Source organism: Astyanax mexicanus, chromosome 20, assembly GCF_023375975.1.
Source record: "Astyanax mexicanus isolate ESR-SI-001 chromosome 20, AstMex3_surface, whole genome shotgun sequence".
NCBI lineage: Eukaryota > Metazoa > Chordata > Actinopteri > Characiformes > Acestrorhamphidae > Astyanax > Astyanax mexicanus.
Genome location: NC_064427.1, coordinates 21,959,392 through 21,974,865, shown reverse-complemented (window position 1 = coordinate 21,974,865; position 15,474 = coordinate 21,959,392). Strand labels below are relative to the sequence as shown.

At 37.8% G+C, this 15,474-nt stretch overlaps 1 protein-coding gene across 1 annotated transcript; it reads right to left on the bottom strand.

Annotated features, from left to right (window-relative positions):
- Positions 1-1,883: 1,883 nt before the first annotated feature.
- Positions 1,884-14,165, bottom strand: letm2 (leucine zipper-EF-hand containing transmembrane protein 2). The gene is made up of 11 exons (XM_007254956.4): positions 13,818-14,165; positions 11,782-11,841; positions 11,161-11,590; positions 9,986-10,129; positions 9,534-9,671; positions 8,449-8,652; positions 8,212-8,331; positions 7,371-7,490; positions 6,194-6,298; positions 5,922-5,987; positions 1,884-5,067 (listed from the first exon to the last, which is right to left on the bottom strand). The coding sequence occupies exons 2-11, from the start codon at positions 11,826-11,828 to the stop codon at positions 5,014-5,016; spliced, it is 1,428 nt and encodes a 475-aa protein (XP_007255018.3). The 5' UTR covers positions 11,829-11,841; positions 13,818-14,165; the 3' UTR covers positions 1,884-5,013.
- Between the last annotated feature and the right edge of the window lie 1,309 nt (positions 14,166-15,474).

The following is a 15,474-nucleotide window of genomic DNA, read 5'->3' as shown; positions in this document are numbered from 1 at the left end:
ACATGCCAAAATCATTTTGAATAGTTTGAATGCAGTTTCATAATGAGTAGGTTGGTTCTGAGATGTGTGTTTGCCTATGGCCTTCTTATGATGGTTTCAGAACATACACACAAACACACACACACACACGAACACGAGCAGGTGTCAGGGTTTTTCCATTACAGCAGATTACAACATATTTTCTTTAGAAATATATAAACTAAAAACTATGAAAAAAATATTTAAAACTACAATTAATTTCTTTAAGGAGCCTTAAACACTGTTTTTTATGTCCATCTCAGATTTAGGTAGGAAATGTATTGTTACGCAAATTTGCTGAATGTGCTGAATTTTCCACTGCTGAGAACTTCTGATCATGCTGATGGATTAGCACCTTCAGTTTTGATGTATCTGTGATGAAATATTTCCATTTCACCCACCATTTTGCTGCCTACTATAACCTGCAGTTCATCAGTTCAACCACTAGAGGCCACCAGTGGACTAAAGATCAGCACATACAAAACTGAAGTTCAAAAGTTTGTTTCTAATCAAATCTCTAAACTACAAATATAATTATTTTGACAGACATGTTATGAAATATAAGGCTTGTGTACACTGCCAATAAACATTTTAACCACTTAAGATGTTTTCAGTTTTTTAATGAAATCACGATCAATGTATGTCTAACATAAGGGTAGAAATATATACAGCTCTGGAAAAACAAAAACAAAAGATCACTTAAAAATGAAGTTACTTCGATTTTACCAAATAAAAACTTCGGAATAAAATCAAGAGGAATATGGATGATCACAAGCCATCAAACCAAGCTGAACTGCTTAAATTTTTGCACCAGGAGCGGCATAAAGTTATCCAAAAGCAGTGTGTAAGACTGGTGGAAGAGAACATGCCAAGATGCATGAAAAGTGTGATTAAAAACCAGTTATTCTACCAAATATTGAATTCTGAACTCTTAAAACTTTATGAATATGAACTTGTTTTCTTTGCATTATTTGAGGTCTGTATCCTTTTTGGTACTTCAGCCATTTCACATTTTCTGCAAATAAATACTCTAAATGACTTGATTAGTAGTTTATAGTATAAAACAATAATGTCCATTTTACTCAAACATATACCTATAAATAGCAAAATCAGAGAAACTGATACAGAAACTGAAATGGTCTAATTTTTGGTCTTTTTCCAGAGCTGTAAAACATTTTTAATTTAAGTAACATTACTTTATGGAATACCATAATTCACCTGGTGACTTATTTAAAGCTTTCTGAAGAACAGGTTTTGGCTAAAACTGAAACAGAACAAGTGCTATTCTATTCATTAATATCTTTCTGTCGTGCTACTCTTGTCATACATTTAGCTAGCTAACTTATCAGTGTCGTTATATTTATAAATTTATCTCAGCAGTAACATAATTTAAAAAATTACCTCTATGGTGCTAATCATAAATTTGTGCCACGCATTTAACTATCTAGTTACCTCAGCAGTGCAATTTTACTCATTAGTTTACATCAGTAATGCTACTTTAGTGGTAGGTTTAGTTTAGCAGTGTGGTGGTTATACCGTTTTCTAGATAGCTCAGCAGTGCCTTAATAATGCTAATATTTTAAATATTATTTTCTTGCCTAATATAAGCATATACATCTCAATTTAAATCATATTTTGTCTAGTTAAGCCAGTAGACTTTTACAATGTATATAAATAAAATGCAATAATAAAAATAAGCAAACTCGTTTATGTGGTGGACTCTATTCAATTTACAGTGTATGAATACAGGACTAGTAATTATAAGCCTCTCTATAAATTGCAATACATTAAATACAGCACTGAATTTTAATAATGATTCTGATGCTCAGACACGCACACAAAAAAAAAATCAGAACATCGCTTGGTTTCACTGTCAAAATCTGTTTATTTCCACAGCAATCTGAGAGCTACAGTGCTGGTCTGACAGTGTTTTTAACGTTATAGTTAAAAAAAAAAAAAAAAAAATATATATATATATATATATATATATATATATAACACTTCTGCATCTTTTTTTTTCTTTCTCACAGAGGTTTGAGGAAAGCAGCTCTGAAGCACAGTGGGCTGTCGACAGGTCGGTTCAGGGTCTGGAGCGTTTCACTGGTTACGTTCATATCCATTCTTAAAAATGTGCACCAAAGAAAAAGGCATGAACACGGTTCTGACTGTCCAACAAGAAGTGCAAAAGTGTGTCTCTTGCAATGTTTTGCAAGTGAATCTACTCATTAATAGTTCCTACTAAACACTGAATTTCCAGTTAAACATTTCACACAATTTCACAAAATATTTGATTTTGTTTTTTGAAGTTTGCCAAATCTTGAAAACAGTAGCTTCAGGAGAACAAATCTGAAGGAGGAGCATGTCGGTTCAGATCAGATCACATTTTACAATCCGAAACAGTCAAAGAAGGTAAAAACAACACAAGGCAATGCATGAGAGGGATCTCACCACAGTGATAAGTTGTATTTTTAGCAACAGAGACGCAAAAACAGCCGCAATGAGGAATTGTTTATAAAGTACGATCTGTAAAGATCACCACACAAAATGCGTTTAAACTAGCATTACCAAAGCTACGTCCAGAACCTGCATTCAAGCAGCATTTCCATGGCTAGCTCCGGAATCGGCATTTCCACAGCTAGCTCTATGATTAGCATTTTCACAGATAGTCATGAATTTAGCATTTTCAGAGATCGACATCAATTTTGCATTTCTACAGTCTCACAGGAAAAGCGATGGAAATCTGTGACTCTAGCTTTAGCAGAGTTTTTGACCTAGCATTTCCAGAACTAGCTCTAGAATCTGTATTCCCACAGACATTTTAAGGGTCGCTTGAAAGCCAGTGGCTTTTTACAGCTAGTTGTGGACCTAGCATTTAAACAACTAGCTCTAAATAGCGCATTTCTACAGCTAGTTCTAGCTCAATTGTTTCTTATTTGCATAATGTTTCATATTTGCAATCAAGTTGTAAACATTATATTTTAGTGCTTATTAGTATCACGTTTGGTGCTCAATCTGCTGTTGTAGGAGCGAGTTGATTCCTGATTGGGGCTTCAATAGGCTGCGTTCAAACAGCAGGTTAAAAAAAAAAGACCAAATCCGACCTTTTACATCAAATGTGGCACAGATCTGTTTTCAGTGTGGCAGTTTGAATTACGTAAACAAACTGAATCTGGCATTTTCATGATTCACAGAAATGCAATATTTATATCAATGCACATTCTCAACACTAGTCATAAATGTGTGATAAAGAAAAAAAGATTTTGTGAGAAAATCGGATCTGGTTTGCTTTATGTGCTGCCATAGCATACCTGTCAAGTTTTATATTTAAAAATAAGGGATATTTTCCTCCGTCCGCTTAAAGTCGTCCCACCAGCCCAACCAAGATTTAGTATTCCTTACATTTTAAAACAGGTTTACAAGAAATCTAAAATAACCACATGTGAACCACTTACACACTAAATTTAGATTATCAGAATCTGATATACCTCTGCGCTCCGCGAAACCAGCAAGCTGATTGGCTGTTTCTCCTGAAAGGCGAGACTTTCTCCTTGAACCGGCACCACGATTGGTTAAGAGACACAGATCGGTCAGTGCCCTGTCTCCTCAATAATAAAGTTTTTTTAATTTTAATATAATACGGGAAATTTACGGGAAAATATTAATACGGGAGGACGGCGGGAAAGAGGAGTAAAATACGGTAGTTTCCCGGCCAAAACGGGAGACTTGACAGGTATGCCATAGTGTCCAGTATTTTACATGCATATTAAAACATCTACCCTGATCCAATTTGTTAGAAAAAAACAACAGAAAAAAAGCAGCCGTTCCGTTTCTGTTACAACATTTTTAAACCTTTAGATATCACACTTACTTTAGGACACTGCAACAAGATTATAAGCACAGGGATGCACCGACTTAACAAACTGAAATTAAACATTGACTAAAACTGGAATACAGCATACCAAGATTTGTTAATTTTGTCACTTTTCCCACAAATATATTGAAATTAAGTTTTAAAAATGTTTTATTGCTTTTTAAAATAAAAGCAATTCCAAATTTCACATATTCACCAAACACTGATTATTTTTAACCTCCGTGAAGATTTTACCAAAAAGCACAATAAGACTCAATCAAGTCATCTGTTGCATAATAAGACCGATCAAACCGAACAAACACCGAAGTGAAATTATTTCATTTTCATTTTTGATTTTTGGTTGCCAAAAGTCCAGTGCATCCCTGATCACAAGTAATATAAACTCTCAAATTCAGCTACAGCTTGTGCCAGTCATCGTTTTACACAGGTAAGAGCATCTCCAAAAGGAGCGAACTTTGCATTCCCTCGCTGGAGGAAACAAACAAAACACGCAAAACCAGCACAACATTCTGTTATGCAGACAAAACAAAAAAAACAAAAACGATAAACGCAGTATGACGTTCTCCCAGACCTTTCAGATTACATACAGCACAGCTGAGTGTCCAAAGCAGTAGCACTTCATCATCATATTAACAATTATTTTAATAATATGCAAATATTTTACAGTGTATTTACAAAATGTACACAAAATTCAGGCTGAAGATCGTTATCCGTTAGCATGCACGCTCCTCGCGATCTTCAGGTAATGCAATCTGGTTTGTTTGTGGCGGATTCTGGCTGAACCTGAGGTTCTGCAGAGTGAAGGTTCTGGTTGGTGAGGCGGTAGGTGAGGACTGCAGTCACAACCTCCTCATACACTCAAACTCTTTCTTTCTCTCACTCTCGTTCTTTCTCTCTCTTTCTCCATTAAAGGGCGAATGGGTCGCAGGAAAAAAAACAGGAGTCCAGGGTTTGAGCTCATAGTGGTTCCGCTCTCTTGTAATGAGATGGAGACACATCCTGGATTGTGTTAATATGAGAGAGACAGACAGAAAGAAAGGGAGGAAAACGAGAGCAGGAGCAACATCTGAGGAGAAGGACGAGGATGAACGCTGATCTTTCTCGACTGCAGCAAAAAAGGCCTCTTACAATCCGTTGGCGCTCATCTTGGATTTCTGGGAAATCTCTGCTCCTTTAGCCTGACGGGAAACAAGCAGGAAAAATATATTGATACAAGCAAAGAGCAAAACAAATTAAAAAAACATTAAGAAAACATCAAAAATATCCTGTTATAGTTATAAACATCCAGAATAAAGAACTAATAACAACATCCTCCTGGGACAATTAATTTGTAATATGTTTAAAGTTGTAATAAGACAAAAAAAAAAAAAAAAAAAAATCACTAGTGACTTTAGTGGCTTTGCTTAAAGAGGATATTATTATTATATTATTATTATTTATTTTAATTTAATTATTTATTATTATTATTATTATTATTATTTTATCAGTGGCATAAAATGCTTTTAAAATGCCCATATTATTGTCGCAATTATTTCTGGCACAAAATATGGTCCACACTAAAGTAGTTATCATAACAGAACTACAGGGGCCAGGATTTTAAAGACTGGGGAAGCTTTCCTGATTCTCACAAACTTCTTCAGTGGCTTTATCCGAAGAAGAGATGCAGCTGCCGAGGTGTGTGAAGTGGTCTGTTTTTACCATCTGATGTGTTTCAGGTCATGTTTTCTATTTTATTGCTGTTCAGCTTTAACCAGACCTGTGGTTACTTCACTTACTCCACTTCACTTATGCAATCTGTCATCATTTTCTGTGCATGCTTCCAACAGAGTCCACAATGAAAGGTCATGAACACCAGATCAAAGTTACAGGACTTCACGAAGGAAAGCTTTAAAGAGTACATCAGCTCTAATCCAAGCTGGCACTGAACCCCTGCAGCATGGGGTCAAACCGGGGTTACATAGTTACAGATCAGTGTCCCAGCACCAGGAACAGTCTCACACACACTTAAACACATTTAAACACACACACTCACGTGTATTAACTGAGCCTCTGGTGACGGCATGTCCAAACCGCGAGGCTTCTCTGCCAACTCCTCACCCTATAAAACACCACACACAGAGTCAGCCAATCAGAATCCAAAACCGGCAACCAGCATGACAAAAACACAGCAGGTAAAGCAGAAATGCTGCTCCTTCGGTCAGCTACATTTTGGTTAGTTTTTGTGTTAATCCTGCTATTTTGGTTCAGATCAACAAAATCCCAATACTGCACAATCATTTCCCTTAATTTTAACGAAGATCTTACCTTCCGGTCTTTGATGACGGGGGCGGAGTCAACCAGAACCTCCACAGAGGCGGAGAGGGGCTTCCCTGTAGCCGAGGCTTCAGATTCAGCAGCAGCTGGAGCTTTCTGTTACACAGAAATACATACATATTATGTATTAGACTAGTAACTTATCCTGTGTTAACTCTTGCTCTTCCTTTTCTGGGGCGGACCTGATGAGTGCCAGTTCCATCGTTATAATGGTTTTTAAAGTATCTTCAATTGCAGCCACTGCAAATACCATTGAAGTTCTTACAATTCTTGTTTTAGGATTAGCTGACAGTATTTTTTTCTTTACTTGAGTAGTTGAGTAGTTCTTTACAACAGATGCTCTCAAACACACTAAGAGGCAAGAAATTCAAGTAATTAACTCTTGACGAGTTCAGCACTGCTGTTAACTGAAAGCCTGAATTCCAGGTGACTCCACCTCATAAAGATGACTTAGAAAATGCAGAGATGTGCAAAGCTGTCACCTAAGCAAAAGGAGCTACTTTGAAGTATGTAAAATATAAAATATATTCTGGTTTGTTTAGCACTTTTTCTTTTTACTAAATAATCCCATATGTTTTTCTTCATATTTGGAGAAGTTCAGCATTATTCTACAATGCAGAACATTTTAAAATAATAAAAAAACACTGAATTTAAGGAATGTATGAGCATGTCTAGAGTACTGCCAAGTATTGCCAATAGAATAGGACTCTTAACAACATGTACTGTTAGCAAGAACTGGCACGAAGCCTAATACCAGAAAATGACCCCCCACACTGACAACACATCTTATTCCAGTGGTGGGGCTGTATTATTTACACAAACATAATGACTGGGGAGTGGTCCCTCAGTCAAAAATAACCCTGATCAGGTTATTTTTGTCCCCAATTGGATCCAATCAACCATTTAGACTACAGTAGGTTACAGAACGATCAATGAGCAGATTATGTAAAAATACTCTCTTCAGATGCACTATGATAAGCTGTATCAGTCAGGGGTTAAACTATAGCGCTCAAGTCTCAAGGGTCAGAAATGCTGAGGAGCTTCGGCAGCTCCCAGAACTACTTTTACTCTCTAAAATAAATTCTAAACAAAGCAAACTTTAAATTTAAATTACATTTGGCTAATATAACAGTGTGTATTTGGTGTGTGTGTGTGTGTGTGTGTGTACCTCCAGTTTAGGTACAGGGGGGATAACAGGGGCTTTGGGTTTGAGGTCGGTGAGGTACATGGCACGGGACAGCAGCAGCAGAGACGGAGGAACGTTCTCCTTGAGGTGCAGATCCAACCACTGTAACACACGCAGTTATAAAAACACACACATTACAATTCTAAACACACATTCACAAGGTGTGACGAGACACTCATCTCAGCTCACAAGACATGACAAGACACGAGATTCTATACTTTTTTTTTTTATATAAAAGAAGAAAAATATTAAAACTCCAAAAATGAAAAACTGCAGGAGATTTTTTTTTTACATTTTGTTAGTAACCATATTTAGTTTGCACTGACAGAAGAATAAACAGGCAGCTGCATAAGGCACTTGCACAGACTACGATGTGTGTGTATGTGTGTGTGTGTGTGTGTGTGTGACTTATCTGCCTCCGTATCTCTCATTCAGGTTTTTGTATCAGGTGATGTAAGCATGACTGGAGTATGAAGGGTGTATAATAGTACTATAGTGAAGCTGGATCAGACCAGAGCTGCTGTTTAGCGCCATAATGGCCAAACATTTGTTTTGGTTACCTGTGCATAAGTCTTACGAGACACATTTAACACCTGACAAGTCACATCATACCACTTTTATCTTGCGAGATTTCATGGGATGAGATCTGTATTAGGGAGTCTTTAAGAGTATTTCTTTATAACTGTTTATGTTTGCAGTTTATATTCATGCCCTAAATATTGTGGTAGAATTTTTTATGGTATGTTTAAAAAAAAAAAAAGTACATTATTATGACATCCAAAAAATCTAGCGATTCTGGATTTTGGGGTAACTGTAACTGTACCTGCTGGAGCTGCTGGCGGAGCTGGTCTGTGGTCAGACCCAAAGACCTCATCCCCCGACTCCTACTCGCCGCCTGCAGCTCCGCCACAGTCATCGCTGCTAGGCCCTCCTTAGAGATCATCTGCACACACAGAGACAGAATTATATACTGATTCATCAGTGGCCTCATTAATATAACAAATAAAAATAATCTAACTTATAAATTAGGTGGACCCAGTTCTGATCGTCTCTCTCTCACCTCGTCATCGGTTTTGATGGTGCGCAGCTGCATCATTAGCTGGAAGCGCAGCAGGTTATTGGTGCCGATGGGCTGCAGCTCCAGCAGTTTACACAGAGCCACCAGCTGTGGGCGCTCCAAATGTTCCAGCGTGAGCTCGTCCTCAAACAGCTTGGAGAACTTTACAATGTCTTTCGTCGTGGGCTGTTCTCCTGTGTGCCGGACCTGCAGACAGAAAGACAAGACAGTCAGTCAGTCAGTCAGACAGACAGGCATAATTATGACAGAATGCAGACAGACAGAAAGCAAAACTATAAAACTATTTTGCTCACTACAGAAACGAAATTGAAACAAAACAGAAAGGATAAAACTAGTTTCCCTCTTCAAAACACGATTTTTAGTAAAGTATTTATCCATGAGATCTTTAAGAACCCAGCCGTTAGTCTACAGTTATACTCAACAAAACCAGATATCTGACCTGAGAATTTGCATTTTGCACTTTTGGATCTTAAAAAGGTTCTAAGTAATGCTTTAAGAAGATTAAAGCTTCAGTTGATGAAAAGCTTAAGAGCACAGTCTTTGAAGGCCAAAATGTACAAACAATGGGATGTCATGTAATTTTCTGTCACTACATACACACTCAAGACCTTCATCAAATGGCAAAAGAAGAAAAGCTCTCTGATTTTGAATGTGGTAAGATAGATGAGCAGCATAAGCAAGACCTCCCACAATGTGCCATCTCTGCTGAGGTAGCTCTTAGTAAGAAAGTTATCTTGCATTTATTTTAGAAATCTTACTATTTTTAAACTGGTCTTTAAGGTTATAATCAGCAGTGTATATGAGAGCATTGACTGATCTGCAGAGTTATAAATGAGTTAGTGTACTGCTGTTCTCTTTCAAATACAGAAATAACCATCTGCAAAAAAGTTTAAACCAGGAAGCTACAGAATGTTTGATGAACCTGTTGTAAACGTCTCAAGTGTTTATATGGCCGGAGCAGCTGTTTAACACTCTGCAGTGCCAGAACTTCCTGTGGGACAGTGGGAACTGTATACTGCATTACCAGCAGAGTACTGAGAACCAGAGCAGCGTATCTTGGTACTGACCTGCTGTACATAGGTGGAGAACTGCTGTGTTTCATCTCCAACCGCCGCCTTGTTCCTACGGGCCATCTCTGCTATCGTCTCCTGCAGGAACTTGGCCAGCTCCAGTTTAGCAGCGAGACCTTTCTTCTGCTTCTCCTCCTTTATAGAGTAAACACACGGTCAACCCACACAGAACCAGCACAGACTTAAATGTTAAATTTACCTCAGTAGAGCTATTCTAATCATACATTTACCTCAATAGTCCTATTCTAATCATATATGTGCTATTCTAATCGTACAATTACCTCAGCAGTGCTATTCTAATCATGCATTTAAAATAACTGTTCTCATTGTTTTCATTTATATCAACTGCCAAATATTCAGTGTATTCCTATATAAATAGCTCTTTTCACTGAGGTAACTCATAGTACTGTATAAAGTACTCTATAATAACAGTATAAAACAGGACGTGCCTTCTTGGACTCGGTCTCGAAGGTAGAGGGCAGCATCTCAGGGAACAGTTTGAGGAACACAGGCAGCAGGAACTCCATGAAGGGGACAATGATGAAGACCATGAAGGGGACGAGCCGGAACAGGTCCGCACACGTCCGCATCAACTGCAGGACAACAGATCAGAACAGCGTTAACCAATACACTAAACACAGTGTCCCAGGACAGCGGGGGAACGCCCCTCTTTTATCATGTAAACTGGCTTTTATGCAGCTGCCTTTCTGCAGCCAGGCACTATGGCCAATCTGTGGTGATCCCTATAGAGGACAGATGAAGGTTACACTCATCCAGCAGCAGATAATCAATCACTCCACTGATTAGTGAACAGCAGGGAGAACAGTGTCTTTCTGTGAAAGATCATACATTAAATTAATAATGTTAATTGTGTGGCTCCTCATATTCCATAATGACAAAATATTATAATTTGAAATTCTTTCAACTTTTATGGTATTAAAGAAACATACAATACAAAAAACCAACTATGTTAGGAATTTAATATTTCATGATGAATAGGTTAAAAGAAAGGATTTGTAAGGCTGTGTTTACAGTATCAGGCTGAAGTGATTTTTTCTGGCTGGGCTGAGTCTTGTTTATATGTGAGAATAGGTTGGATGCATATCTAATTGGCGGGCATTTGGCACAACAACAACAACAATAATAATAATAATAATAATAATAATAATAATAATAAAGAAGTTAATTGCTATTTATTTGTCTGGTTCATCTCATGAAGAATGTCTTTTATGATTTAGACAAACAAATAAAATTCTAACAAAAGTTAAGTTCAGATGGGACATATCGTCACTGTCCAATGAAAAACAGGCATTTCTGTTTTGTTTATTTCTAGTTTACTAAATAATTTTAGTAAACAAACATACACATCCCATACACTATGTCTAAATTTAATAAGGAATGGACCAATAGAATAGAAAGTCCCCAAGATGACCTGAATTAAATGAAATAAAATATTTTTACATTGACTTCCATTGAAAGTTAAGGTGGTTTGTCTATCTTGGGTAAAGTTGCAGTTTTGGAGATGCATGGTTTTCATTGGACAGCAACGATATACATACTCAATACTCGGTAATCTGATAAAAGCTGTTTGAAACATGGTATAACATGGTGTAACAGTGCATACCCTCCGGCGTTCCCTGCGGGTGAGCTGCTGGCCGTGCAGGAGCCTCCACACCATCCGGCCGGCGATCTTGGTGTCGATGCCCAGCAGTCGGAAGCCGTGGTAGTAGTGCTTTAGCTCGTCCAGAACCCGCTGACCCAGAGACTTCCGGGCCACTGCCTTACTCTGCGTCTCGGCCGGCACAGAGTCCGCTTTCGCCTCGGGCCCGGCGGTGGGGTCCCTTAGCTCCTGCAGCCAGGCGCCGGAGCCGTGCAGCGTCCGGCAGGGCACGCAGGTGGGTTGCAGCAGGGCAGCGCTGCAGGTGGGCGGGTACACAGCCCTTGGGGCACGGATTGGCTGAGCAGAGCGGCCTGAGAGCTCAGAGTGGTAGCGGATGCAGGCGGTGGAGGGCAGCGGGGCACAGCCATGCCGCTTGGAGAGCAGATAGGAGCCCCTACAGCCAGAAACACAACATGCACTTAGCACCCGGCACGCAAGGTATTCACATTAAAACACATCACACACACGTCATGTGACCGACCAGGGGCCTCAGAAAGTAAGTCACGATTTTTGTTTTTTAAACTTACTGTACTTACATACACACATATACATATACACACATATACATGTGTCACAGAAGCTTACCTGGATCTGGTCACAGCCAGCAGCACCTGAGAACTGAACACTGCCATGATAAGGCAAATTCTGCAAACACACACACACACACACACATTAAAATTAACAGGAAACAGCTTTTACCCCAATAAAACCTGACACACATGCCGTAAAACCTCCTCAAACATCAAGCCAAAGGCTAAAGCAGGTCTTAAAGTTATAAAGCAGCAATTTAAATTCTTTCATCAAAACTGAAACTGAAGAACATTTGGCTGAAATACAAATACCAAACTTTTTTTCTCAAGTTATCATAAATTCCATTCATTAAACAGTCTAAATCTACAAAAGCATTTTTTTTTACATATTACACACAATACCTATGCAATAACCATATTTTAACATCCCAGCAGACAATCCAACAAAGCAAACACAGTTCAGCATAAATGATTGAGTCTTCACTTATTTTTGCAATTTTCTTACTCAGACGATGGAATGAATAATATTTACATATACTAACCAATAAAACATGGATAAACCAAATCTCACGTATTTTAGTGTTTTTGATATATATTGAGGTTTTGATCATGTTATATAAGAGTACTGTATGAAAAGCTGATATAAAAGTGTAATATCAGATATTGGCATCATCCCAAAATCCCCATATTAGTGTTTTCCTAAAACAATAGTTCCCGAAGAAAACCTAACTATTCAGATGTTTCACTAGTTTCCCATCATCATCATTACATACAAAACTCAATAGTTGTGTGGAGGTTCACTGGTGTATTCATACAGTTAATAGTCAATCTAGAATTCTGAATTGTAGAAGATTTATGTTTATCTGTGTACAGCTGTGTGAAATCCCCCCACATTGCTTTCAGTTTGTTGTTTACAATGACTCGCCCATTCAGAACTGCGGGGAAACGGCACCTCCTCCGGTCAGACCGGCGCACTGCACCCACACACAAACACGTGTTTAAGTGGAAGCGCAGCTCCAGCACAGTAATATACACACACACACAGCAGAATAAGGCCTAACACACACTCCCTGCACTTTTCACCAAGTCAAACTAAACTATGCCGAAAAAAATCCGAATATACCAACACGTACAAGTACACGACTATTAACACTGGGACACTTCCATAACTGTCCCAACTTGTTGCATAACGATCTATCGGAAAATCAGAGCTGGAATAATGGCGAGTGATAACAGTAAGCGGCCCAAAATAAAATAAACAGATAAAAATACACTCAACTATTAGGTTTTAAGCATTTATACATGTTATTTAGGATACGTATCATATACATGTTCTATAGGATACACAACGCGTTGTTTGTCTGAGTGTCTAAAAAAATCTAAAATCAAAAAAACTGTTCCAGACAAGAAAAAAATGTAGCTTAAGTTAGCAAACTAGCTAATCTAAACAAGAACAAAGAATCGATTCTAATGAGTCATGAGTCACGATACACACTAAAGTTAAATATTAGAGTTATCTATATGATTTAAAATAAACATATTACAGCACTGTGGAAGTTGAGTCAATTCTAAATCATATAAACTCGTTAACATAAAGATAAAATAGCTTGAATAAACAAAACGATTCACTGAATCGTGAACGGTGAACTGAGCGATTCTGCGAGTCGAAGAAATTGATTCAAATCATTTCACGGTATTAAGTAAGCGGCAATTATTGCAAGAGTCGATTCAATGAGATTAATCGTTTTGGTTTTGAGCAGGCCGTGCTAAGCTAACCCTAGTTTACCTACCTCAATCAGCCGAAGTGTCAGGTCAGTGGAAAGAAAAAAGAATTTTAGCACAAAACGTAGGTGAATAATTACTATTAACACAAATATTAAACGTCTTACATCAGTAATACTTTTAAAACAAGCTAATAAAACGAATAGAAAAGAATAACGCTTAGCAAATCTAAGCGTTATGTCATGTCTAACATGACAGAAATGTCCAAATGTCCAAAACAACAAAATGTATCAAATGTCCAAAACAACAAGCACCTAACCACTCTAATATTATCTAATATTCGTTTTAAAATGAGAGTAAATAAAGTACCTGGGTGTAAAATTCGTGTCCTTGGAGGTCTTCGTTAGCTAGATTTATCATTTGACTCGTGAACCGATTCAGGCAGGCTGGGCTCGGCGGTGCTGTTCTCCTCCCGGACCGGCGGCTCAAATTTCCTTGTTGTCGACGATAAAGCAGCAAAAATGGCCTTTTTACAGTGGAACCGAGCCATTCACAACCGCTAGGCACTCCTTAACACGACATTAACTCCGTAACATTAACAGAATCCCGTTTTTAACGCGTTTAATCGGTTCTGTCTCCGGGCCTGCTGCTGTTACTCCGGTAAAGCCTCGGTGTTGGGATCACGGAGCTCCGCTCTGAAGCTTCCATAGGTGGGTGGGACTCTGTATGTGATGGACAAGCCTCTCCCCTCTGCACCAATCAGAGTCGTGTGTCGCCTAAGTGACGGTTACGTAGACCAATGAACTCTCTGAAATTGAACACTCTAAGGCGTTTTTTGCAAAAGTGACGGCCTGCCACAACCCTTGTGACGCTGAGCGAGTTCTAGCCAATCAGTTGCGTGGTTTGAGACAGGCGATGTGGGTAGTCCCGCCCCCGTGCGGTCATGGAGCTGTGTTTGAGCGCTGGTCTGCGGTCAGTTTTTACGCAATAAAAAAAATAAAGCTGCTGGTAAAAATGGGCTGTGCACTGATCTCAGACCTGCTGTCAACGATAAATCTCACATTTCTGTCTTGAAATGGCTGGAGTTACCCTAACTGGGGTGTTTTGTTGCCCGTAGCAACAGAAAACATTTTTATTGTGCAACGTCACTAAAGATGGCTGAGCCGAAAATGCGCAGTCTTGTTGTTGTTTTATAATATAATTAATACTATTACAGTACAGAATAGGCAAATTAATAAAAAAAGCAAAGATTAACTACTATAATGTATTTTTTTATTTGACTCTCCTTTATTTTATTCTTGCAGCATCATCATATTATAATATGTTAAAAATTTATTTTAATTTATTTTATTATATAGCTTTTACTTATGTGCACTATGTGCAATAAAATATGTTATTCGCTGCTGTGTTTGCCATTTCTAAACCTTGGCTGTGTTCTTTATCACTGGAATTAAAGTGATAAAGTGATCTACCCTTCTCTCTTTTTCTATAAGATAGTGATGAATTTGTATAGGGAATAATATATTAAAATATTTAAAAAGAGAAACGTGTAGAAACACATATATGCAGCACTAGTCCATTTAAGATTATTATAAAATATTCTGCATTGTAGATTAATAGTAAAGGCATCCAAACTTTGAAAAAAAAAACATATGGAATTATTTTGTACAAAAAAGTGTTAAACAAATCAGAATATATTTTATATTTTACATTCTTCAAAGTAGCAGCTCTTGCTTAGATGACAGCTTTGTACTCAGTCTAGATCACTTCATTATTCATTTACAATGTAGGGAAAAAAGGAAAAAAAACGTTGAATGAGAAGGTGTGGGTAGTACTGTATATAAAGCCTGTTTAATGTAATTTATCTTATCCGCAAGTTTAAAGTTTAATACATAAGTTTGTTAATAAGTTCGTTTTTTTTTTTTCAGTTTTTTTAACTGTAAGTAAAACAATTATAGAAATAGATGAAAGTTGAGTGTTTTATATTAGGCTATATGTTAGAAGAGTACAGCACACAGAACCACAG